Source organism: Oryzias melastigma, linkage group LG6 (assembly GCF_002922805.2).
Source record: "Oryzias melastigma strain HK-1 linkage group LG6, ASM292280v2, whole genome shotgun sequence".
Taxonomy (NCBI): Eukaryota; Metazoa; Chordata; class Actinopteri; order Beloniformes; family Adrianichthyidae; genus Oryzias; species Oryzias melastigma.
In genome coordinates, this window is record NC_050517.1 from 1,239 (window position 1) to 27,238 (window position 26,000).

General features: G+C 39.6%; 2 protein-coding genes and 1 long non-coding RNA gene across 5 annotated transcripts; 2 read left to right on the forward strand and 1 right to left on the reverse strand.

Moving 5' to 3' along the window:
- Nucleotides 1-207: 207 nt before the first annotated feature.
- Nucleotides 208-6,456, reverse strand: LOC112152647. Of its 2 annotated transcripts, none has more exons than XR_004947981.1 (3): nt 6,316-6,456; nt 6,149-6,239; nt 208-323 (listed from the first exon to the last, which is right to left on the reverse strand). It is a non-coding gene; the product is annotated as an uncharacterized LOC112152647 (long non-coding RNA). The 2 variants fall into 2 exon arrangements; XR_002920357.2 differs by having other exon boundaries at nt 230-323; nt 6,163-6,239.
- Nucleotides 6,249-15,959, forward strand: LOC112152646. Its single transcript, XM_024282348.2, has 3 exons — nt 6,249-6,888; nt 9,179-9,363; nt 11,581-15,959. Exons 1-3 carry the CDS (start codon nt 6,801-6,803, stop codon nt 12,460-12,462), a joined length of 1,155 nt encoding a protein of 384 aa, XP_024138116.1. The 5' UTR covers nt 6,249-6,800; the 3' UTR covers nt 12,463-15,959.
- Nucleotides 15,960-18,888: 2,929 nt separating this feature from the next.
- On the forward strand, nt 18,889-25,069 carry LOC112152909 (troponin I, fast skeletal muscle). Of its 2 annotated transcripts, XM_024282765.2 has the most exons (7): nt 18,889-18,962; nt 20,359-20,391; nt 20,497-20,533; nt 20,689-20,817; nt 21,798-21,887; nt 22,541-22,717; nt 24,181-25,068. In XM_024282765.2, the coding sequence occupies exons 2-7, from the start codon at nt 20,384-20,386 to the stop codon at nt 24,274-24,276; spliced, it is 537 nt and encodes a 178-aa protein (XP_024138533.1). In that variant the 5' UTR covers nt 18,889-18,962; nt 20,359-20,383; the 3' UTR covers nt 24,277-25,068. The 2 variants fall into 2 exon arrangements, with proteins under 2 accessions (XP_024138533.1, XP_036068035.1); XM_036212142.1 differs by lacking the exon at nt 18,889-18,962 and having other exon boundaries at nt 20,014-20,391; nt 24,181-25,069.
- Nucleotides 25,070-26,000: the final 931 nt, after the last annotated feature.

A 26,000-nucleotide genomic window follows, 5' to 3' on the forward strand; every position in this document is an offset into this window, starting at 1 on the left:
TAATTAAAAATATTGTAAAATGTTTTTAAACACCTTGCTAAAGTTCATTATGGATAACACAAATTTTAGATAAACCATTTTTTTTATAGTAAATAAATAAAATGATTTATTCTAAATTTAGGTACCCACTCATCTTAAGTAAAATTTTCATGGTTTAAGAATTTGATAAAAAACAAGTTTTAGTTTAGTTAGAAATTATTTATTAAAAACACATGAATTAAAAGGGGACATCTTTATAACAAGCTTCCCTCAGCACCCAGCGTACTCTCCATGTTGATCTAGGTCTCGACTCGGCCCAGCGGAACTGTGAGTGTCTTCCAGACCTGCAAAAAAAGGGCAAAATGAATCAATATGCCTTCAAATCTATGCCTTAATGCAAGAGTAACCACAGTTGAGTGTTAAAAAAGTGTTTTACATTTTTTAGGTGCTTAAATATTAAGCTAGAATAAGTAATTTGTTACCCTTGTCATTATAAAGGGTAATATTTAGTGAGAAAAATAATCAAAATAGAAAAATAAATAAAAAAATGTAGTTTGAGTCGGACTTAAAGACATTTAACCTCAGGATATCAGTCTATTCTGCACATCCTCATATGTTTGAATAAGTAACAGAACACAATAACAAAGGTAAGAACAATGATAGACTTTTATCTTGGGTGGGAGGAGGTCCTACACCCCTAGGTCTCAGGGTTTGTTACATTTGATATTTCCTTCATAAAATAACAGCCTTCTAATTAAAAAAAAATGTTTGTGCTATAAGTGGTCAACTGTTGCATTGAATATCTGCCTGGAGTCCTGTACCCTGATGAATTCTAATATCAAGCTTGGATTCATTTTTACTTTATTTGAATTTAAGTTAGTGATGGTTTTGTGTTAGTTTTGGACTTCACTGCCACCAAGATGATAAATAAAGTAACTGGAAAGTTCTCCCAATAAACCCCACTGTTCATCAGATACTTACTTTAAGGTTAGACAAGTGCATTGCATTAAAATATTGTAACTGACTTACAGGAGTGTTGGACAGCCTGTCGTCTTTCTTCTCCTCTTCATCTGCCTCCATCTCTGTCCCCACCCAAATGGAGCCATCTTTTGATAAAAGTCTCAATTTCTTGATAAGTGGCTGCTGCCTTAGTTACTATCTCCCGTACCCTCACCCTGAGCACTGGCACACCCCAGGGCTGTGTGCGGAGCCCCCTCCTGTTCACTCTGCTGACATATGATTGCTCGGTGAGACACCCCAGTTCCCATATAGTCAAGTTTGCAGACGACACAACGGTAGCAGGATACATCAGCAACGACCAAATAAAACACTAAAAAAAGATTAAAAGGTCCCCAAAATATCAACTATGCACAAAGTGTACTTAAACTTAAAGTAGTCAGCATGTGCCATTAAAAAAAGACAATTTTAACTTAAACATTTCAAAATAAATTATAAAACCTTGACTGACAATTCTAAGAATTTATTCAAATCGTTAGATTGTTTTTTCAATGATAGCGAAACAGTTCAACAGTTAGACTTCTTGACGTTAAAGAAGCTGATTCGCTACAATGCTGAACCAATCAGGGACTTGGATTTGGTAGTGACGTGTTGAGAGCGTCCTATTCAAACCACGGAGATACCAACCGCTGTAAACATAATCACAAAAGGAGAAAGTAATAATTGCTTTTTCCTGCCTAGCTAGAATTATACCAAGGCCTACATTAATCGGAAAAACTGTGAAAACAAAAATCCTGGAGCAAGATTTTCAGGATTTCTTTGCATTCACTTTTTGCCTCATGCCTTTACATCGTGCGTGGCGAACGAGCGCTACTAAACAGTAAACAAGAACAAAAGAAGAATCCCCTCTCTGTCTGTCGCAAGTCCCCACACCGACTAAGTGTGGGGACTGAGCGACCTTTGTGAACACAGCTCCTCGAGAGAGATGTCGCCGGTGGCTCCAAAATAACACGCTCTGAACTATGTAACTAACCATTAACTCATATTTATCTAGAAGAAGAGAGCAGCAGAGAGAAGCAGTGGGCCTCCAGCCTGGGGAGGGGTGGGGGGGGGCTCCTTGCAGATTCATGCCATTTTGTTCGTGTCTCTGCGCTTATTTTCTGTAATCAAAATCCTGCTAACATGACTGTCTGTTAGCTTCAGCCTTTGAGCATTGGGGTTGCGGCGTTGGATGACAGTAGGAATTTCGACTACTAAAAATTGAACTTTGTTCAAGTCCTTTGTAAGTCTTTCTAAAACGGTGCCGCTTACACAACCTGTATTGACTAGTCTTTTACTATAGTTATAATTGTTTTAAAAATGACATTGAAAAACGAAACTATATAACAAATGTGTTTAATAAAATTCGCTTTGATATATTTTAAAAAAAACAAGTTGCCTTCAACGCAACATAAAAAAAAAAAAAAAAAACATTTTTTTTGGGTTACTTTTAACAAAACAATCTCTATATCATAAATAATTTTGAACAAAATGCAGATTTAACTAACATCTATGGCTGAATTAATTTCATTTCATTCCAGATTTGATGAGGAAATGGGCAAACCAGTAAACCTTTTAGTCAACTTTGTTTGTTTAGTCATGGTATACTTCTAATTTAGAGTGTATACTTCTCATTTTTACCCAAATTACACATTTATAGTCTAGAAACAAAATTGAAGAAAAAGGTCATCTTGAAAAAAAAAATGTTGGCAACATCTTGGTTTATAAGAAATTATGCATTTAGTATTAAATGCTCATTTTATTTCAGCATTTATTTAAACAGGAAAGTAACATATTTTACTATATACTTAAGTACTGAAATAAGCACGCCCATTTGATCATTTTACTGCCACATATTTGCCATGAATGGCCCACATTTGAAATGTGATTATGGCCCACATTTGTATTTTAACCATAGACTGTATATAAGAATTTCTGGACTGAGCAAACCCCCCTACTTGCGTGTTCCATATTGACCTTATTCCTATGCCCCATGAGCCTTTGCGTGAATTATGGGCAATGGGGTGCACGCGCCACTCTGCAGCGGCGTCACTCAAATGCTCCTTTTATTTCGACGAAAAGGAATAAATGTAAGTAAATCCAAAAGGACCGCTGACAGAATCAAATGTTGGAATGGTTCTCCCTCAAAGGCTTCAACAATGACTTGTACAATTCTCCCGAGCCCCCGTTATTAAAGTGGAAGCTGTTTACATTCGCGTTCTCGTGGACGAGGCGTGGAAAGAGGCGGATGGTTGCAATAAACTCACTCTTGATTGGCGACAGTACTTCCTGTAGATTCCATGACTCAGCTATGACTCAGACCAATCGCTGAAGATGGGTTGCAAATGGCGGTATCCGTTTCAGGAAGTGACGGTGAAAGCGGCGGCCTACTTTCGCGAGGAGAGGAGGTAATGCATTTCCAATGGGGGACCTCAGCGCTCGCTCAGTCCATTGTTTTTACAGTCAATGATTTTAACTAGTGGGCCACTTTTGGCTTACATACCTGTCAGCGGACAAGGTGAGTGCCGCATGTTTGCCAAAAGTGCCCCACATCTGAATGGTTTTTGTGGCCCCCAGTGTCATTTTAACTATTGGGCCACTTGAGGTTGACCTCTGCTTTGTCTGAGCCGGACAAATGCCGCCTCTGCTACAATTGAGCTGGGTGTGGCCCACATCCGTCTGTTATCCGGGCAGAGTCCACCAAGAAACGACGTACAGAGCTAGAGTCCTCGACGAAAAGCAGCTCTCCACGTTCGCCAGCACCCACAGCTGCTACTGAGTGCCGGCCGCTTCGTCTCCCGGACTGGAGAGCGAACATGGCGGGACACGGCGCTCCGTACAAACTCCTTCCGGGCATCTTACTTTCCCTGCGGGGGAGGGCTGCGCAGCAACGGCATAGCCCTGCGCGTTGAGTGCTGATCCAAAGCAGCCTGGCTGCAGGCTTCGTCGGCGTGCACGCCGCGCAGATGAAAAAGAGCCTCGACATGCTGGAACCAGGAGGCGGGATCGCTCTGCCAGAATTCGGGCAGCTTCACGGTGGCAGCAGCGGCTAGCATGGCCGGATCCCCACGCGCGTGAGACGGCGAGGTGGTGGATGATGCCGAAGAAACTTGCACGTCTGCTGACTCTGACATGTGTACGTTCGGGGTCACCATGTGGCGATGCAGAAAATGAGACTTCTTTCTCTTCAGAACATGAAACTTTATTCTCTCATGTGCCAACTGAATAAAGGCGGGCAAATCGTCCTATATGTACTCAAAACCATCAGGCCACACCCTCCTTAACCGCATAGCCTGCTGGGTGTGTGAAGTCCAAGAGTGGGGGTAACACCCGTTATGCCCCTCACACAGGATCATTAATTGTACAAGAGAACTGCACAAAGGGAGTGTGACATTTCCCATTTTCAAAAGACCACTAGGAACGCTTTTACAACAAATCAAAATTTTGTTGGAGGGAGATTTTAACTCTAGTTTCTCATCTTCCTAATTTCTCATTTGTTGAGGTCAGGTTTTAATAAAATTCAAGGCAGCAAAACCATGAAATGATTTTGTCATGACAAAAAAACAGCATTCTAATACATACATATACATTGTTTTGTTAATGCATTTTGTCTTATTCATTGTGATGAATTTACCATCATTAGATCATTGGTTCTGCATCTATACTTCTATACTTTTGAGATCTCTAAAATCATCTTTGTTAGGTGAGGATTTTTAACAGTACACAATAATAAAATCAAACCTTGATGGTCTTTGAACAACTATGACAACTAAATTATTTCAATATGTATCTGTTTCATAATTTTGAATGTTACATTCTGCAGCGGGGCATGGCTCGCAGCTTCATACTCTTAGTCCATAATAAAAATGAGTCCGACATGATGAAACATTGGAAAAGTACGGAAGAGGATTAGGGCCATGGAAGAAAAAAAAAGGCCATGGAAAATTCTGACTTTAAACTCAGAATTCTGACTTTAAACTCAGAATTCTGACTTTAAACTCTGAATTCTGACTTTAAAGTCATCACTGTGAATCTGCAAACAAAGACAAATTAATTAGTGTTAAAAAATGCAAATGTTTTTTAATGTCACAGTAAAATAAATAAAACATATGAAAATAACTGGATTTCTTTATCTTAAAATTGAGTCCTAGTATCTGGACTTCTTCCTTCAAGAAAGATTTGAAGTCCAGATGCCCCAACATGGAGATTTCATGTTGCTTTGTGCAAACCTTTGGCATTAATGCATGTCGCCTGTTTACATGCTCACTAACATTTATGATATCATGTGACATGACAGGAAGCCTGAGTTTAATATTGTTGTAAATCTAAATAAAGAATGGTGGCTATTTACAGTCACGCTTGGTTAAGAGAAAATACATAAAAAATACAACAATCTTTTGGATACCAAGCCCATAAGTTTTTTTCAGAAGCATGTAAGACGTCTTCAAATCTCCAGAAATGAGACGGTGAACGTAAACAGGCTGAGTGCAAACAAAACTGCATTTCTACACACTCTGTGTGCACAACGTAAAACTCTGAGACTGTTTGTCAGTCACACATGTCTACCCTGATATTTCAACGGCATACGTACGTTATTACTAGACGTTTCACATCAGATATAGCATTTACGAAATGCTAGCATGTCTTTAGCGCTTTTCTTTATAAATCCAAATAAAATAAATATTTATTTTTATTCACCTTTTGCTCCTTTGTGAACACTTTAGCCTCATCTGGCAATCTTAAACAACAATAAAAAGAAACTTCTGGTTTGCATGTCTCCAGTGTGCTGCTAAAGCTAACTGAAGAATGTCACTCACGGGCCTCCATAGTTCTGACTTTAAAGTCAAAATTCTGTGTTTAAAGTCAGAATTCTGAGTTTAAAGTCTGAATTTTTAGATTAAAGTCAGAATTATGAGATAAGGTCAGAATTTTCCATGGCCTTTTTTTCTTCCATGGCCCTAATCCTTTTCTGTAGTATTTATTAAAATATTATAATGTCTGGCTTGACACCATTTGAATTACATGTTCAATAGAGTTGTATATAATCCTAAAAATAGACTGTTGGTTCAGTCATTTTCACAAATGTAAGTTTTTTTTTATTTAATTCTTTCATGGGTATTGATAGGGAAAAGACAATACTTGAACAAACATAAATTGGAACTGAATTGCTAACTTTGCTTTGATTACTTCCTGAAGTTCCATCGAAGCCGGTCATTGATGACGTCACATGTGGGACCTCAGTCTCTTCTGAGCGCCAAACAGTCCTGTCAAATCAGACTCAGGGATTGAGATGTCCACTCGCGCCAGTGGGTGGGATCATGCTGGAGCATGTGATGCTACCTGTTGGAGAAGCGGCTGCCGCAGCTCCGTGGACCTGCTCGTTCATGATCCATCTGCGGGTTTCATCTGCGGTCTTACTCGGTGCGGAGAGCCGGCTGGCAGCCCCCTCACCCCGCTGGCCAGCCCGCCTCTGACACCGTGGAGGACTGTGGAGGCACCAGTGGGCGGGGAAGTTTTGATGCTAACCAGCTAACTTGGCTCCGTTCTAGCTCTTACCAACCCCGTGCGTCAGAGGCGCTCCTATGTTTAGCTCATGTTAGACATGCTGCACCTCTGACGGCCAGCCGCTTCTCAAGAACATGACGTCATAGGCTCGTTAGGCGGAGGGTTTCCCTTCTAGCTAACTAACAAACTAGCGGCTAAGCTAGCTGCTGGAGGCAGCCTGGTGAGCTACCCCATGGAGCTGAGGCAATGTTCGGCCTGGCTAAGATGACGGGCTGCCGCCTGACACCGGGTTCTGGGCGTCCTACGGCAGGAGGTGGAGCATGGAAGCCGAGGATAACCGGACCACAGGCTCGCTCGTTCAGAACCGACCGGATCAATATATGTTTTGCCAAGAGAACGGAGGAATAGGTAAGAAGGACCTGGGTCATCTGGGTTTCATCTGTACATCAAGACGTACAGGTGAACTGTCAACCGCAGGTGTGGTGAGGCACTGACGTCATCAGTTCCATTTACAACAAGATCCCTGCAGAGAAGCTTTTCACTGTTTGATTGGCAACATGAATTAGATTTATCTTTAGATCACAAGTGCTTAAATTTTGATATAAACTTTAGTGTTTCTGTAAAAATGAGGTTAAAATTGAAGAACTTTAGTTTTATGGATGTATAGATGTTCTGGTCCTCTAACTGAGTGACAGTTAAAAATAGAACATTTGGCCATTTAAATTGGAATGCCTTTGAATATGGCTTATCTATAGATATCTAAACGGACATGGAGCTAAATAAAACAAATTGGAAAAAATATTGCTGTTTGGCCCCCCAAAAAGTAAAATTTCCAAACTTATTGCTCCTCCAAAATAAATTTGATTATTTTCTGATTTAAATGTTCTGTTTTTTAGTTTTCAAAACTCAACTCCCCCCCCCCCCACACACACACACACACTTTCAACTCTTTTTTTTTTCCATTTTCAAATTTGAAAATTTCAATTTCAAACTTTGGCCTCATTAAAAATGAATGATGGTGGTAACTTCAGTCCCGGTGCATTCACTGACTCTGGGAACTGTGATAATTATCGTCAGACACTTATTCACATTAACTTGAGAGTTTTTCTAGAGACCGCGAAAGGTGAACTACAATGTAGAAAGGGAACACTGTTCTGTTCTTTTTGACTTTGAAAAATCAGTCTCTGATATTTTTGAGGGGCCGGGTCAAATGTAGAGGTGGGCCGGATCGGGCCTGCGGGCCGTAGTTTGGGGTCCCCCTGTTTACACCATTAGCTTGTATCGCCTGACAGCCACAAAAGGCTGTCAAGATCACTGCATTATGATCTGTTTTATTCAATTTTCAACAGAGCTATGGGTATCAAGATAATTTTCGCGTTATGGGATCAATAACATTCTAAAACTTCTATTTTATTTTAGTTTAATAAATAAACTTGGGTTTGATTATATTTTCCAGAAACAATTCAATTTGATTACAATTTTTTTATTCTTTCGGTTCTTCAGTTCAATTCAATTTTGAGTTTACACATTTATACACATTTATAAATTAATAATCCACTATATGATTTTAATATATCTATATTATTCTGATACAGTTCATACTGTAAAATGTATTAGTGAAATAATGAGATTGTCAATATACAGTGTTACATGGTTTCTCTAAAGGACAAGCAAACATTTTTAGATCATTATCATTGTAAACATTGTTCTGCTTCTCCTGGAGGGCGTTTCAGTTTGGCCACTAGGTGGCGATCACGCTATAGAAGTACACCTTATTCCCGAAGAAGAAGACACTGAGCAAATATCTGTTTTAGACCACAAATGGTTACTTCGAAAAAAATATTTATTAAAAAAGTTCGGAAAGTTTATACTAGTGAGCTAATTTAGTCAGCAATGTTTAAGTCGACCGAGCGTTAGCATTAGCCATCCTATGGGAAATTCCATTAAACGTTAGCATCAAGCTAGCAGACTTAAGCTTTATGTTTTAAATAGATTTATATTTTTATTAATTAATTATAGATCAGTTAAGCTGAAATCGATTCAAATCGATTCATCGATTTTATGAACCCAGCCCTACAATCGATGTTTCAGGACTCTATATATTTGTCTGTGACCCTATGATCTAATTTTGAGTTAACAGGACAAATTCCATGTCAAGACAAAGAAAAGTCTTATTTAAAACAGACATTAAACTCAATACTAAATGTTATAATTCTAATTTTCTATGAAGTTGTGCACAAAGTATTATGTGCACAACTTTACCTTTATGAATATGTTTCTTATCCACAGATTCTTTACCCCATAAAAAACCCTACAAGGCACAAAGAATAAAAAGTCAAAAAAAGTTCTTATTTACTAAAGTTGTTTAAACTCTTAGATTCAATTTTCTCACAACTTTAGATGGTTGATTTGTTTTGTGCTCTTCTGCTGCTGTTTAACATGACACGATTGTTGAAGATGTAGATGCCTTGATTGTTTTTATTGTCTTTATATTATTCAGTAAAAAAGATTGGCATGTTTTTTTTTTTTTTTTATTAATTCAACTATTTTCTTCCGTTTTTCTAAATTATGTTTCTAGATTAAAAGTACAATTGCGAGTATAATCTGATTGCCTGTCAGGTGTCGTCTTATTAACAACTGCTGTTAAATGAACCAAAGATACATGTTTGATTTCACAGCTCTTTTGGTTTGTGCTCAGGTTCCTGTCCAAACCTCATAATGAGTAAGAGGGAGCACACCGGTACCCGGCCCGCCCCTGTGGCTCTCACTCCTCAGCTGCCCCCCAGAGCCCACAGGCCGCTCTGCGTGTCCGTCTCCTCTGACAGCAGTGGCCGCTTCAAGGCCCTGGAAACGCAGGAATGGAAGAACAATCTCAAAGCTCAGGTATCTGATACAAGCATGTGGTGCCAAGTGCTCTTTTAGCATAAATAAAGGTGTTATAGTGAGTTGTAAAATTGTAAACTGGTGTGTTGTTTCATACAAACAAACAAACAAAGGATTGTTGTATTGTTGTAATGTATTGTTCACATTTGTCGCCGTGCTTTTGAACGACTTTATTGTTTCTTCACATAATTATGATTTAATGAAAATGGCGAAATTATGTTTTTTCGACATTTCTAGAATTTCAATACAAATTTGCGCACAAGTGTGATGGAGACGAAGCTATAGAAACTTAAGCAACACAAAAAAACATACAAATGTGTAAATATGCTGAAGTGACTTTGAAGTGAGAATTCTTTTGAAAAATAAACACATTTCCAATAATGCTTTCTCAGTAATTTGCTCTGCAATTATCCTACATCAGGACAAATCCTTACTGATAATGTATTGACCTCAGATCTGTGACTGTGCTGCTCTCCACTCATCTGCTGGTATGTGAGCCATCACTTCAGTAAACGCATGCACACCTCCTCGTCTGCTGCTGCAGAGTCGCACTGCATTTTTGTCTGACATAAAAAGATTCAGTTTCTGTTATACATCTGTCTTAAAACAGCTTATTTTTGTTAAAAAGGAAAAAAAGAAGACTAAATGATTTGTATGCAAAACATTTATGTTGTGTATTCTTTTGACAACATTGTTATTTATTATATTACCAGCTCTGTGTTTAAAAGCACTATTTGCCCAACAATACATATATTTCATTCTGTTTGAAGCTGAATGTTTTGGGGTAGAGAGGTGAACAGTGAGCAAAGATATATTTCTGATGTCAGAAGGAAGTGTTTGGAAGCTGATAAGTAGAAGATTTGAGAGACATTTTACAGAGGACATAGAAATGGAGGAAGCAGATGTTGAAGGGAGTGGGAATTTGCAATAAAAGGGTTGGAATTGGTCTTGAAAGAAAGCTGAAAGATTTCAAATTTGATCTGGAAGTTGACTGGAAGCCTGTGCAAATGCTGGATAACTTGAGTAATCAATGACAGGAGTTTTAGTGATGAAACGGGAAGTTGAATTCTGGACCAACTGAGTTTTATAGAGAGGTTTGGAACTGAAATCAAAGAGAAGAAAGTTGTTTGGATCCAGTTATAAACTGTGGGTTAGAATAGTAGTACAGTTGGATGTAATGTTTGAGTGAAGACAGTTCATGTTGTGTAGGTGGAAGTATGTAGACCAGGTAATGTGTTGATGCGGGAATGAAAAATGAATTTACTGTCAACGATAACACTCAAAATAGTCTGAGAAGAGGGACAAACAGAGTGAGCATTGATTGAAAGTAAAAGTAGTAGTTCACTTTCGGCTTATCCCTTTCGGGGTCACCACAGCGTAACAGCAGAGTATGCCCTTCCTGACGCAACCCTGCACTTGAGGGGCACAGGGACCCAGTTAGGCAGCAGCGTCAAGGGTCTTGCCTAAGGACCGTATCTGGGTGGATCAGTGGACAACCCTGGGAATCGAACCCAGGGATCCTGCGTATCAGCCCTTCACCTAGCCCACTGAGCCACCCAGCTGCTACATTGATTGAAAGTAAAAGTCCTTTGATTTTAGATTTGTGTCAAAGGCCAAACTCGAATGAATAAAAGAAAAAAAGAAAAAATAAATAACTTTTATTGTCATTGGAGTACAAAATAATGCCCACCTTGGTCCACTTTTGTCATGGGAGGAATCACACATCAGTATAAGGGTGGGGTCATCTGGACCCCATAAGAGAGCACAAGGGTTAAGAGACTTAAAGTTACAGTTCTGCCTCAATAATAATAAATTATGTCATAAAATATAACATTAAATAAAACGAAGCCTTATACATTTTTATTTCCACATTTTTTGTTCTTTGAAGTGGAGCTTTGTTTATTTGTTTCCTCTAATGTATGTTATTGTTGCAAAGACACGTTAGTATTTATTGAAGGGGCTTTAAATGAACACATTGCATAAAAATTATTCTAAAAAAAAGGTTTTGAAGAAAATTAAAAGATATATTTGTTTTAAAAATGGTAAAATCAAACTGTACAGCTGGATAGCTCTAATATTGCTCACCATTACGATTAAAATATTCATTAAACTGCCATTAAGAGGATGACAAAGTTGAGGCAGAGAACCTTCTTACGTGGTTTGGTCTCAAAGGTTACTTAAGCCGCATGCTCATGTGCTTTCTGTGCATCGTTGCAGATGGAGCAGGCTCACAGTGCAGGAGCTGCCAGCAGCACCGGCTCCCTGGAACGAGCGTCACTATTCTGCGCATCGGCGTCCTCCGTGGCCTCCACCTCGGTTCTGTCCAGCCCTGTTGAGATCCTCAGCAAGAGCAAATCTTCCAGCCGTTTCTCTCTCTTCTCCCCACCCTGGAACAGCTCCTCCGAGTCAGACTCAAACCCCCCTTCTCGTTCCGGCTCCAGGAAGCTGCGGAATTATAGCAGGAGAGCGGCCACGGGACCGGCCGGAGCCAAGAGCCCGGATTTGCCGGAACCAAAACCCTGTGTGTCTGAACACTTCCAGTACTCTGAGCCGGTCATTTCCAAAGTGACAGATTACATTTATGTTGGGAACCTCAATGCAGCGTACAGCGGGCGTACGCTGTGCCGGAACAACATTGACAGCATCATTGACATGAGCAGCGTACCGGGAGAACTGAGCCCCTCCCTCAACCTGATACCATGCACCTGCTCCCGTGGGACTCGCCACAGCTGGTCCCGCCTCAAAGTGGACATTGGGGACATGTCGGACACCCTGTGCAACGGCCGAGCGCTGAAACTGCGCTGTTTCGAGGACATCAACGAGTGCATCAACGCCTCCACCGAGAAGAGGAAACGCGTGCTCGTCCACTGCCGGGACGGGTTCTCCCTGGCGCCGACGTGCATCATCCAGTATTTGATGGTGAAGCAGAACATGAGGCTGATCGCCGCTTACGAGTTACTGAGGGCCAAATATCCGGTCAACATAAAGGAGTGCCACCAAAACGTGCTGGTGAGCCTGGAGAGGGAGCTGAGGCCGGGCGGCAACGTCGACCCAGAAGGTTTCAAACAGGCCATCTCTCGCAAAGTGGCATGGACCTGACTGCTGTGGGACAGGCTGCTGCTTTCTGTCTGTAGGATCCACACCGGACCGGCAGTGGAGAGCAGCTGCTGCTTCCCCTGATCCCTCCAGCAGTTCATCTTTCAGTTCACGACTTTTAATGTTTCTCTAGATGTATATTTGCCTCTTAACCATCGGGGTCCTGATGGAACAGTGACATGTTACTTGGTGAAAACAGTATTAATGTGTCAGTGTTACAGTGGATGTCCTGCCCACACTTTTGCATCACGCTGTTGTGTTCTTCTCTGGTGATCTTCTCAGGAGAATTTGATGTCAGTGCACTGTGGGAAACTTCTTTAGACAAACATTAGTGTTGGGATAAAAACCGCCCCGCGGTGTTCATGCATTCATGCAGGTGGACCCCATGAAGATCACTTTAGTTTAAGTCATAGACCTGGGTAAAATGGAAATCTAAACATGTGACACTGTATGCAATGTTTTGTTGAATTCAGGGTTAAAGTCTCAAAGCACAGAAAAGCAAAACCTAAAAAGAAACTTTGGATCCAGCTCTGCCTGGAAACCTAAAGTTTGAGCTCAGCTTCTGTTCCAGGTCTTGGATGATTTTTCTCTGTGAATGACTGATTACATATCGCAGTGGTTCTTTGTATAGAGCTGTCAAAGAGTCAAACTTGTCCAATCAAAACTCAGCACACCTCTGTGGACAAGGGTCTTCAATCTCCTCATGTTTCAGCAGACATGCAACAATTTATTCAGTGTATTTAGATTTTTTTTTTCATACAAGCTGCTGTTCTGTTAGTTGTTTTCAGATCTTTGGTGTGACTTCAAATTGGATTGGAATGCAGTCAGCAGATGAAAAAATAGTGTGATACAAGTGGGCTTCAGAGTATCACATTATCTCTGCTACACACAAAAAATACTAGACAACCAGAAATGCAATTGGAGACAAAAAAGTTTCTTATTCAGTATATGCAAAAAGATAGTTCTGCCTCATTGATCTCAGTCCATTTGCTCAATGAAGGTCACAAAGAAGTTCAGCTGCTCCACCAGTGTTTAGCAAAATTACGGTGATTGTGTAAACGGTTGAAAAGTTACACTGAATCAAATAAACAAACACTGGAGCTTCGGTGTTCAAAAATTAAAAGTGAAATGTTTCATTCAGATTACTATGCTGTACATTTAGAGCCAGGGTGTCAAACACACGACCCGCATCCAGCCCTCTAGATGGTTTAATCCGGCCCAGTCATGAAGAGAAAAAACATAAGTATGTTGAACAACAAAAAATAGCAAGTTTCTAACTCAGTCCTGTTGAGAATTATGGTTATTTAAACAAAGGAACACAATGCACAATTCCACCACTAGGGGAAGCAAAGGAAAAGAAATAAACAGCATTTCTTTGCAAACACGTTCCACGTCTGGGTAAAATACAGTTAGGTTCCCCGCCGGCCTCAACGCTGTTAAGTTGCTATGAAAACAATCAAGTATGACACCCCAATTACCAAAATGTTGTCAAAAAGATAATAGTAGCTCCAAGAATAATAAGTAATTAGACTACTAGGTTGTTTGAAGCATTTTTCTAACTGAGAAAAAAACAAAGCTATAGATAATAAGTTGACCATAAATATTTTTTCTATTTTGTTTCTGGTCTGGCACACTTGAGATCAGATAGGTTAATTGTGGCCCCTGAACCAAAATGAGTTTGACACCCCTGATTTAGAGTCTATTTTATTTGTACATCTATGAACATTTGTGAACATGTGGGGTGGCCTGTGCTGCTTTTGTTCACTAGTTTACAGACAAGAAATTCCAAAAGTAAACAACTATACTCTATGACGTAAAGCGACCAAGTGCCGTCTCAGCGGACAGCAAACACCTGATGGCAGCAAAAACTGATCAGCCACCATTACAGTCCAATGTGTGGAAAACAATAATCTTCTGTTTGTGTTACTTTGATGTGGAAAAACAACAGTGGGCCGAGCTTAATGAAACTAAAATGTGACATTCATTCTTGTTTACTTGTTTGTTTCTACATACATTTCATTTACACTTGATCATCTTGAAGAAACACAAAGTACCCAGAAATTCTTTCTGATCAATTTTCTCTGATTGTTGATGCAATGCAAACACAGTAAACTGATTTTGTATTGCCCACACACTGCCCATCGTATCTGGATGTCAGAGAGGGAACAAATCACTTCAGTTGTATTTTTTAAGTAAGTGCTACTACATTGAAATGTAAATAAAGAGGGGACAAAGCTGTTGATCTTAAAACTTAAGCAGCAGATAATACTAAGACAATAGTACCTTTAGTACTCTTAAAATATCGTGTGATATCAACATCTATTCTAGACACGAGGAGTTCCAGAGAAGCATTCAAAAAGTACATAAACGTTTGACTGAAATTCATGTAAAGGTTGTCAAGGAGCCAAAACACAAACGCTTAAATGCTTTAAGTTTGACGAGACAGAGGTCAGAGCTGTGGGTCACTGCCACATCTCCACAAACGCTTGTCTGGGCTAAATAATACACGGTAAAATGGTTTTCTTAAACCAAAATACTGCACTTAAATAACTAACTGATAATCATTTGTAGCCAAAATTTAAATCTGGCATTTTTTTCTACAGAAAGTCAGCTGGTGTATTGTATCTGAGACATTGTTTACTGGCTTACATGCTTAAGTTTTCTTTTGGTCGTCCCATGCTGTGATCTCACTACTGTTTCTTCATCATCACAAGATTTCTGTAAATTGTGCAGCTCTCCATGTCCAAAGTCTGTGTTGCAGCTGAAGGAGTTTGAAAGAAACTGTCATGTTTTACTGATAAACGCATAGAAAGAATCTCAGCGGGAAATTGTTCCGGAGACCAACATCACCAGAATCAGAACCTGTGCAGCCCAAATGAGACTTGTGTTGTCACTTCTCTTTGATGATGTGTTCCAGACTCTGTCAGCCACAACCAAACTATACAAATATTGTTTATAACTTCCATGTAAGTAATAGCATAGTTAAGATGCTGTACATAAATGTATGTTTTTAAATGATGTAACAGTGCAGTTTGACATGAGCCGTGGTGGCAGAAGCATTTTGGTGCCTTCACTTGGATTGTTTGGTGACCACATGGTGACATTTGCACTTTTGACTTTTATCTCTTGAATATGCTGTTGAACGTAAAATATTTCTACATGCTTTATTTGAGCAAAAGTGTGCACGTGACGTGTGTGACGTCCGTGTTGTGATGTGTTTGCTGTTCAGTGAGGTGCTGTAGCTGTGTTTCTCTCAGACTGTGAAGCCTTGCTGTGGATAAAATATCTGTACAATTGTTTTTTTTTTGTTTGTTTTTTTTCTGTGGATGCTCCATGTTATCGGATCAGACTGAATAGGTCTTCTAACTGGTTCTCAGGTGATTTTTCCAAGTTCTCAGTGACTGTAATGCTCAGAAATGTGAAGCTCTGTATTCCTCATGCCATGTTTCTAAAACTTAATTTGTACTTATAATCCATTAAAGGAGCTGATGTGATGAAGAGTTCGGAAATCAACAATTTTTCATGCTTGTCCAAATAGAAAATGTTAAGCGACAGAAAATATAGCATCTTGGAAACATATAAATCAAATTCCCTTCAGAGACAACTTAGTCTTCTATGAACCTATTCAATGTTACATTGACTATGGGAGTAATCCTGAAGGCCCAGAGATGCCCAGAAACCACACACACCGCCAGGAGACGAGCTGTGTGTGAGGACACAGTGCCCTTCTTTACAGCACAATGCAACCTGCAGTCAAGAGTGTTGGACTTTTTTTCAGCTTTTCCCTTCAGGAGTCCCCACAGCTTATCCGCTTCCTCCATCTAACCTTGTCTTTTGCATCCTCTACTCTTACACCAGCTATCTATCAGCTGAACCATCTCAGTCTGGCCTCTCTGGCTTTACCTCCAAAACCTCTAACATGCGCTGATCCTCCGATGTCCTCATTCCTGAACCTATCCATCCTGGTCATTCTCGAAGATCTCTGCTACCTCCAGCTCTGCTTCCTGTCTTTTCTTCAGTGCCACTGTCTCTAGGCCGAACAAGCGAATTGTTCTCACCAAAGTTTTTTTTTTTTTACACCTTTCCTTTCATTAGAGCTGAAACTCTTCTATCACACATCACACCCTGGACAGGTAGCCAGCCTGCCACACTCACTGTGGCTCTCTGACTGCCGGACAGCCAGCTGCACCGGTCCAGCAGAGCTTGCTGGCTTACTGAACTGGCAGACAGAGCTGTTGTGGAATGTAGAGGCCGCCTTCTACGGCTTCTGGAACTTTGGGATATTTTTCTCATTTTCATCGAGCCAATGATAAAGGTCCCCTAATTTTATTTTTGTTTTTATATTTCTTCTCTTGGGTTAATGCTGGACAGTGGGGTTCAAACTAGGTCACAGAGACACAGAAACAACACAGAAGTGACTGTCATAAAAACTGAGGTCTCTGAGTGGGAATGAAGCTCGCGGTGAATCTTTGAATGATCACATGAACCCAGACATGGAGACTTGATTAATGATGATTTTGTAGAGCTCATCACAATAAATAAATTTGATCTCTCAACATCATTAATTTCTTCCATGTATTCTAAGTGAAATATACAAAGACACCATGCAGATCAGGCTAAAAAAATTAACTGGTTGCTCTTCCCCCGTAGCTCAGGAACACATTTTTGGACAAGCAGCGAAATCACCACAAGGCAAAGGAGAGGTGGTCAATGCGAATTTGTCTTCAGCAGTAGTGATCCTTGAGAAGCTTGGTTATAAGTACAACCACCGGGGAAACAATTCCCACCACAGTTAGAAGCCAATATCAAGACAGCTTGGAGATGGGTGAGTCAGCTGACAGAGGCCCAGAGAGGGGCAATGAAAAAGCAAGTCCCTAAGAGATCCAGCCAGATGTCCATACCTGGTGGCGGACATTGGGAGGTCATTCTAGCTTGAAAAAATAAAGTCCGATTGTGACAAAGAGAGGCGAGGTAGTTCACACAGAAGGAGTCTCACTAGCAGAAGGAACAATTGCAGATTTTGAGTACAAGCATTAGGGGTGTAATAATTCACTTCCCCCCACAATTCAAACCTTAATTCTGGACTGAGATGTCTGAGGTCTTTCCAGGGATCTGCTGTAGCCACTCTTTCAGTTTTAGAGGTTACAGCCCCGGGTGATCCAATTACCACAGACACCACTTTCACCTTCACCTTCCAAGCTTTCTCCAGGTCTTCCCTGAGTCCCAGTTTCTCGTGTTCCTTTTTCTTTTTTTGATGCTACCCTCACTTGGTACCGCCATCCACCACAACGGCTTTCCTCTGTTCTTTATCCACCACTACAATGTCTGGTTGGTTCACCATTACCATCCTGTCCGTCTGGATCTGGAAGTCCCACAGGATCTTTGCTCTCTTATTCTCTACCAGGTGTTTCCCATTTTGACTTTGGGGTTTCCAATCAATATTCTGCACACATATTGCTGTATATTATTCCAGCTACGTGGTTGTGGCGCTCCATGTATGCCTTCCCGGCCAGCATCTTACACCCTGCAGTTATGTGCTGGATTGTTTCAGATGTCTCTTTGCACAGCCTGCAACTTGGGTAGATCTGGTTTGTGCATATGTGCGTGGGTGTGTGTGGTCCTACAATAGACTGGTGTCCTGTTTAGGGTATATCCTGCCTTCCCCTAACAGTTGTTGGGTTGGCTCCAGCAGCGACCTAACCCCGAAAAGGATTTAGTTGGTTCTGAAGATGCATGCCTGGCCCAGAAACTCCTTAACTTTAGCTCCAAGCCTATCACCTCATCATCCACTAGAAGACCAGGTGTAATAGATGACTGAAGAAGAGGATGGTCTCTGTGATGAGACCATGTGTCAATTTTTAAGAAACTCTTAGAAAAATAAATGAATGACCTGAGAATCGTCATCAGGTTGTTGGTTGTTCTCAGTCAACATTTCTTTTTTGAAAGAAATGTAAAATGATTGTCCTGATTATACAGAAACCTTTTTGTGACCTACATTCCTGGTAATTTCTTCTTACTAGCATTGATTAAGTGTGTTTGAATAAAGCTGTCAAGAGCTGAGGCTGCCCCCCACCTGCTGTATTCCCAACTTTCATCACTTCTGCTCCCTGGTGCCCCTGACTAAAAGCTGAGCACAGACCCCTTTTTAATCTCCTCACACTAATATGGCAAAAACAATTATGTTGTTTTATCTATGGAAACCATTTTCTAAGAATGGCAGAGGTGGTTTGGGGTGTGGAATAGTAATGATACAATCCATTAACACAATCAACATGAATGCAGCTATAAAAACAAACAATAAAAGTGTTTCCCCTTGGAAGGGGGAGTGAGATCTAAAATTTCAAGAGCTTGTGAGGGATTGGCCCATTCAAACACTGACTTCCATAAGGAGAAAAATAGGATTTCCTTTGCCACTGGGTCTTATGATATAAATGAACTCAGGATGCCAAGAAAGTTGCACCTCAAACCTGACATGTGCTGCTGTCTCCATCTTCAGATTAAAGGTAGGACACCTTTGATTCCCTCTGTTATAGAAGCCTTTACATGAAAAGATCTCACATTTAGTTTTAGTTCATTTAAAATTAGAGTAATTACAATTTAAATATGCTATGCAGCTTGGACAATCTGTTCTTGGTGACTCAACTTTTAAAAAATTCCTATATTACAGATTAAAAAATAAGAGAGATTATTATCTATTTTAGGCTATTTCCAATATATATTGAAGTGTCCTTGGGCACTTCATCACAAGGTTGCTTAATAAACTGTTTAGTGTTTTTGTTTTCAGAACTGGCATCTTATTTTTTTCTTACATAAAATGTTCATCAATAATAGCAGTCCTGACCCAGCATGCTGACTGATTCACTGATCTGTTTCCAAAGGGTTCAAAATTGTGTTTAATACGATGAAACATACAAAAAGAAATTTTAAAAGCTGAATAATATAAACATCAAAAGAATTAAATAATAATAATAATATTTTATAATATATCAAGAAAAATATCACTAATAAATAGTTAATCAAAATAATTTCCCTCCAAACATGGATGAAATGTATATATCTAAAGCAAAACCAGCTAATGAACAAAAACGGTTGACTAAAACAACATGAAAAAAAGAAAATACAAGTCAACTTCAGCAGTATGAAGCACTTACGAAGAAAGAACGCAGAGTTCTCTCTCAGAGCGCACAATATTAGTCCTTTTTTTTCCCTACAGATTTCTTCAACCGATCTTAGTTTGTACCAGATATGTCATGATGAGGAATAAAAAAAAACAACTGGAGGAATTTTATTACTGGATTTGTTTCTGAACTGATGGTCTGAGCAGCTGCATTTTCCTGTCACACACCATCCAGTGTATAAATATTCCTATTTGTTTTACTGTCACAGATACTGTCATTACTGCCTAGAGATGTTTTAACACCTGCTTCCCATGTTTAAATATAGTTGTTTTGTTGCTTATTGTTTTAAAAAAAGTCATTTTTTATTATTGCATATCTTTGTGTGTTTTAAGGCTGTGCGCCCTCTTTTTTTAAGTTCAGATTCATCTCTGTTTTTTCTATCTTCCTCTATTTTTAGAATGGGGGGTCTTGGTTAAGATGCTTGCATTAACAGAGTCTGTCAGTTGTTTCCCTGTGATCCTCCAGAGGACAGGCTTTTCATAACACAAGTGTCCTGAGGGGACAACTGGGTCCAGATCCTCCGACTAAATTAGCTCCAAAGCTCTCCTGCAGTCTGCTGTTGATACTAAACTCAGAGTTGTGTTCCTAAGTGGAGGTATTATTTTCAAAGACAGGGCATGACATTCAGCATCAGAGAAGGTTTTGCTGTTATGGATAAAAATAGATTTTTCCTTTCACTTTTTTTCAATTCTAAAAAGCAAAATGTTATGTTTTCTCCAAGGTTTTGAAGCTCCTAAAACATCAAGATGTCAGAGTGAGTAAATCTGCTTATTTTTTTTTACTTGGAGCTCAGCAAACACGTAAAAGTTAAAGCATTTTTATATAACCTGAATTCATTATGTCGTATCACATTTTTAAGGAAAAAGATGTCTTCAAGTCGGAGGCATCAGCTGAAGGTAAGCTATGCGTTTACATATCCTGCAGGGTTAATAAGTGAAAAGAGAGCTTCCTGAACAGTTTTCAGGTGCTCTGGATAAATCTTAAGAGACAAACCGCGGCAGAGCTGGGCTGCATCTTTCCAGCTTTTTGTGATGCTAATGTCCTGTGGCAGAGTTTGATGCTGTCCATTGCCAAAGGCTTACTTGAGGAGGAAGACCGAGAGCGAGAGGAGGAGAGAGAGAGGTACATGGATGAGTGCTGCCCCCCCCTGTCTGTGCCTCGAACTCTGCAGGAGCTCCAGGTGAGGGTCAAGCCAACAGTAGAGAGCCCCCTCCCACAGCATCACCACACTGTATTTGTTGATATGCACAACCTCCACAAATCACCAAGAACGGGAGTAATGGGAAGGGGAAAATGCAAGAACTGGGAGTGTTAAAATTATTAAGACAGTACTGAAAAAGTGCAGGAAAGTAATTTTTAACTAAACAAATAGCAAACTTATATTTATATGATGCAATCAAATCAAATGCTGGAGAGACTAAGTTTCTCAATTGGCCAGGGAACATCTCGGGGTCCCTCCCAAGGAGCTGGAGGAAGTGGCTGGGGTGAGGGAAGTCTGGGCATCTTTGCTTAGACCGCGTCCCCCATGATCCGGTCCCAGATGAGCGCAAGAAGATGGAAATGGAAATATAGGAGATCATTCTGTAGGATTTTTATTAGACTGATAAAACCACTTGGACAAGTGATAAAATTAAGATGTCTAAAGACTTACAGAAGTTAAATGTAGAACTTTTTAAGGCTTAAAATCTAATATGAGGTAATGAATACAAAGAAAATAAACATCATAACTAGTTTAGCAAACATACATGCGAACACTAATGGAATTACAAGTCAAATTAATAACCCAGAGTGTGGCAATTTTATTACAAATCAAACACTTCTCTTATTGTTCTGAATATTTATTATTAATATTATAGTCAAACAAATGTTGTTTTAACAAACTACTTCAGAAATAAATTAGAACCAATGGCAACAGATCAAATATCTTTCACCAAATCCTCATGTAAGCTCCTGACAATGACCGTCTATGGGCCCAGACAACCCAAAACCCAGAGCACATGGGTCACACCCCCGTATGGGTCAAGGAAGGAAGGCCACCATCATCACTGACGACCCTTCTGAGCCTCTGCACCATTACATCATGCTCCTGGTGTCAGGGACGCATTCAGTATTTTTTCAGTTGTTGAAATTAATTCACAAATGTGTGTTTTTTTGTGCCAGGAACTTTGTCGGGAGATCCACCACAAGATTGATGTGACTGATGAGGAACGATACGATCTGGAGACGAAAGTCAACAAGGCCAATAAAGAGGTTGGTCACAAGAGAGAGCAGTTCATTTAAATTGTTCTTGTTTTGCTGCTGCCTGAAGAACAATCATTAGTATTGTTTGGACAGTCTTCTAATTAACTAATGGGCGAATGCTTATATTCTTCTGCTATACTTCTGCTTATTTTCAAACCATGTCAATCACAGAAACACATGAATACAATTCAAGGAGGAGAAACATCAAAAATAACAGTTGTATCAAAGATTATTGTGAAACATTTCCAAACTATCTTCAAAACGTCCTTCTAGAGTAGGGGTGTCAAACTCAATCGCACAGGGGGAAAAAAATCCAAAACACACCTTAAGGTTGCAGGCCAAGCAGGATAAAAATTTATTAAATACACTAAAAGTAAATTTTGAATAAACTATAAAAAAAAACAGGGAGGCATATTGTTCCAGAATAAATCAACGTAAACCTTAAATAACTTTTGATATTTTACTCTCCTTATAAATACATTTGTCAAAAATATACTAGAAATGAGGGCAAGATAACATCCGTATCTGGCCGCTGGGTCTTGACTTTGACATGTATTTTAGAGAAAAATAAATGTCAAAACAATTCTTTTCCACAGTGATCTTACAGAATCATCATTTTATAGTGCTGACCTCACTGTGACCTCTACATTATCTAATTTCAGATAAATGATCTGAAGATCAAAGTTCAGGACCTGATGGGCAAGTTCAAGAAGCCAGTCCTGAAGAAAGTTCGCATGTCTGCAGATGCTATGCTGAAAGCTCTGCTGGGGTCCAAACATACAGTCAATCTGGACCTGAGGGCCAACCTGAAGCAGGTGAAGAAGGAGGCCAAAGAAGAGGTGAGGAGATGTTCTTCTTAAACTGGACTTGATTTTTCTAGAAGTACTCGAGTGTGGAGGGCAATCATTAGGAAAGCTGATTTATAGTCTCTTTAGAGAGGAAAGGTAAATGGTCCATACACACATAGTGCTTTCTAACCTCGTGTTCTCTTATGGGGTCCAGATGACCCCACCCTTACATTGAGGTGTTAGCCCTTCCATGACAAAGGTGGACAAGACTTCATGTCGGTCATTGGACACCAGTAAAGATCGACAATCACTGAAAAAAAAGTTAAGCGCACTGTCTTGTGGGGTCCAGATGACCCCACTTTTACTGTAAACAAGCCCAGGAGAGCGGAAGGGTTCCGGCCCGAAGTGCTAAACGGTCACAGTCTCCTTTACCCATAAACACACATTCACACACTGGTGTGAGAATGTCAAAATGCCAAACGCTGGTGTCAGCCTGTTACTACCAGGAGCAAAGTGGGGTTCAACACATACCTTTACTGTGGTTTTGTTTTTTAGGCTTTCTTACTGATGCCTACTATTAAACCTCTCTTTCAAAGAGGAGAGCATCATCATCCTCCTATTTCATGTTCTTCTTTATTCCATTTACTTGAATGAATGAATGAATGAATGAATGAATGAATGAATGAATGAAATGGTTTATTTCAAGCAATCAGGTAATAATACATGGGGTAACATATCACATAATGAATCACAAGTAGATCGCTTGAAAGGGAGTGGAAAGAAGCGAATTTATACAATCCCACCCTGGTTCGACTATACCATTTTCTCTACATGAATTATCAAAATCCGGTTCAGGACTTAATATCAAATATTTATACTCTACAATAATAGATTCAGGTTATAAATGATCATTAATATCATTGATGTAATCAAATTTTAAAACATCCACAGACAAATCGTTTATATTAATCAGTGACAATAATCTAAATATTCTCATTTAAAAAAGACAATTTGTGCAGATTTTATTTATCAAACAATTATTATAATAATACAAAAAGTAATAAATAAATAAAAAAACAAGTTGCAAACAAAGTTTTTTAGGGGGGATGAACCTTGAATTAGGCCGTTTGTTCCAATAGCCTGTTTTGTTGAAGAAACCATGTAGAACATGACTGATGGTTGTGTCAGGTTGGTTTTGTAGTATATGCCTTCAAGGGCTGGGTTGGTAGAAGTGATATTTTTTATAAATACAGTTTGATACAATGTTCTTGTCATTTATTTTTGTATGTTCTTATAAATTATTATTCTTTTATAGTGAACTCTGCTGCTCTAATTGTTGGTCTCACTACCAACAATTTCCCCCAGAAATGGTCTTTTCACATTTGTAGCTCTCAAACTGATTCATTTTGAATGAGCGTTCCTAAAAGAAAACTCTGAGATGTTAATGATAAACCGCTATTTGTTCTGCAGCTGTCCTGATTTTGGCATCATTTTTCATTCTCTCTTTCTGTCAGGATAAGGAACTTCGTGATGTTGGGGACTGGCGCAAAAACATTGAAGACAAATCTGGAATGGACGGGAGGAAGAAGATGTTTGAGGCTGAGACTTAAAATGTTTCTGGATGTTTTCTGATTGGTTCAGATTGTTTTATTTTCCAGAGGCTGTGTGATTCAAACCCAATAAAGAATCTAAACAAACTCATGTTTGTTTGTTTGTCTTATCCAATAGTAAATATCAGGTTTTATTGTTATGAGAGCAATCTATAGTCTTGGTTCATGTTTGTATCACAAACTCAGAAGATAAGTTGGCTCCTGGTGTCAGAAAGAGGCAGAATACTGCTGGGAGTGATTATTGATGGGGACCAGCTGTGGGGCTCCTGGGAGTGACAGCAGGGGCTGATGGGAAGTGAACTGTGGAGAACTGGAAGGTGAACTCTGGAGATAGTTCCTGCTGAAGGCCAGAGGGGGAGCCAGGGGATGGATTCATGACCCCTTCAGCCATAACTGCAGTGACAGGGGTCTAGAGGGGAGGAGATCTAAAGTAGCTTATACAAGTTTCAATGCGTTCTGCCCCTTGTGCTCTCTTATGGGATCCAGATATTGACAAAGGTGGACAAAACTTCCTGTCTGTCATCGGACACCAGTAAAGATCGACAATCAGTGGAAAAAAAGTTCAGGGCACTGTCTTGTGGGGTACAGATGACCCCACTTTTAATGTAAACACGCCTGGGAGAGCGGAAGGGTTAAAGAGCTGAGTCCTTCCAAAGCTGTGTGAGAGCATCGATGGCACTAGGAGTAGTAAATCTTACTAATTTGTCATTCATTGACTATTTTCCTACTGTTTTTTGGACAAAATGTCTTGACGCCGCCAACAAGTGCATGCTTCTGTATGGAAACATGCACTGTTAAATGTGAGTCAGAAAAAACAACTTCTCTGACAACTGTCAAGGCCAAACATTCCAAATCTAAATCTGTAAATAGTAACACATGCCAAACTAAGACCAATACAATGAGGTTATGTCCTCAAACACGGTGAGCTGGAGATCAGAAAAACTGGATTAGATGAGTAAAGGTCAGTCTGTTTGAGTTGATTAAGAAATATGCTCAATTTTACATCTTTACTGATAATACCAAAACAGCAGAAAAGGTCAAGTGATTCTCTTTCTCTAAAAAAAAAGAATGATACAATGAATGATAGTTAGAAGGCTCTGTTTCAACTCCCTATCAGTATAGACTGCTGAGGGGTGAATGATCAACTGATTTGTGTACCCATCACACAATAAGTGATTGTATGAATTCTAGGAGATTATTACGCTGTTTATATGCAATTCATTAGTGATTTTTGTCATTTATTTAATTTTAATGTGAATGTGCGCTCTTTATCAGTGGTATATAAGTGAAAAGTCCGTTAGATGTACGTGGACATATGTAGAACAGTTGTGGAAAGCCACAAGTTTACGTATGCATCTCGCAAAAATCACTAATAATTACATAAATAATTACGTATAATCTATGTAAAATATGCATGAACTTCGTTATTTTCAACCAACCCCAAAGTTTAAACAGCTCAAAACTGAATTCACGTAAAGACCCGTTGGGTGAAACTATCGACAGACATCTGTGCCCATGAATGAATGACGAATGCAAGAAACATTTATGAATTACACGTCACGCATGTGTCACAAACTACTGACATTTTTAAACGTGAACAGTACACAAAATGTACGTGGTGCCTGTGTGATACGGCAATAAAGAGAAGAATGCACAGAAATGCACTTAAATCCAAATTAAACTGGGTTTAGCATTCGCAGATTTTTTTTTTTTTTTTTTTTTTT

Coding starts and splice junctions, on each gene's coding strand:
- LOC112152646 (XM_024282348.2), top strand. CDS start 6,801: ATGGAAGCCGAGGATAACCGGACCACAGGCTCGCTCGTTCAGAACCGA. Junction 6,889..9,178: donor CCAAGAGAACGGAGGAATAG/GTAAGAAGGACC, acceptor GTTTGTGCTCAG/GTTCCTGTCCAAACCTCATA. Junction 9,364..11,580: donor AGAACAATCTCAAAGCTCAG/GTATCTGATACA, acceptor GCATCGTTGCAG/ATGGAGCAGGCTCACAGTGC.
- LOC112152909 (XM_024282765.2), top strand. Junction 20,818..21,797: donor GAACTCTGCAGGAGCTCCAG/GTGAGGGTCAAG, acceptor TTTTTGTGCCAG/GAACTTTGTCGGGAGATCCA. Junction 22,718..24,180: donor AGAAGGAGGCCAAAGAAGAG/GTGAGGAGATGT, acceptor TCTTTCTGTCAG/GATAAGGAACTTCGTGATGT.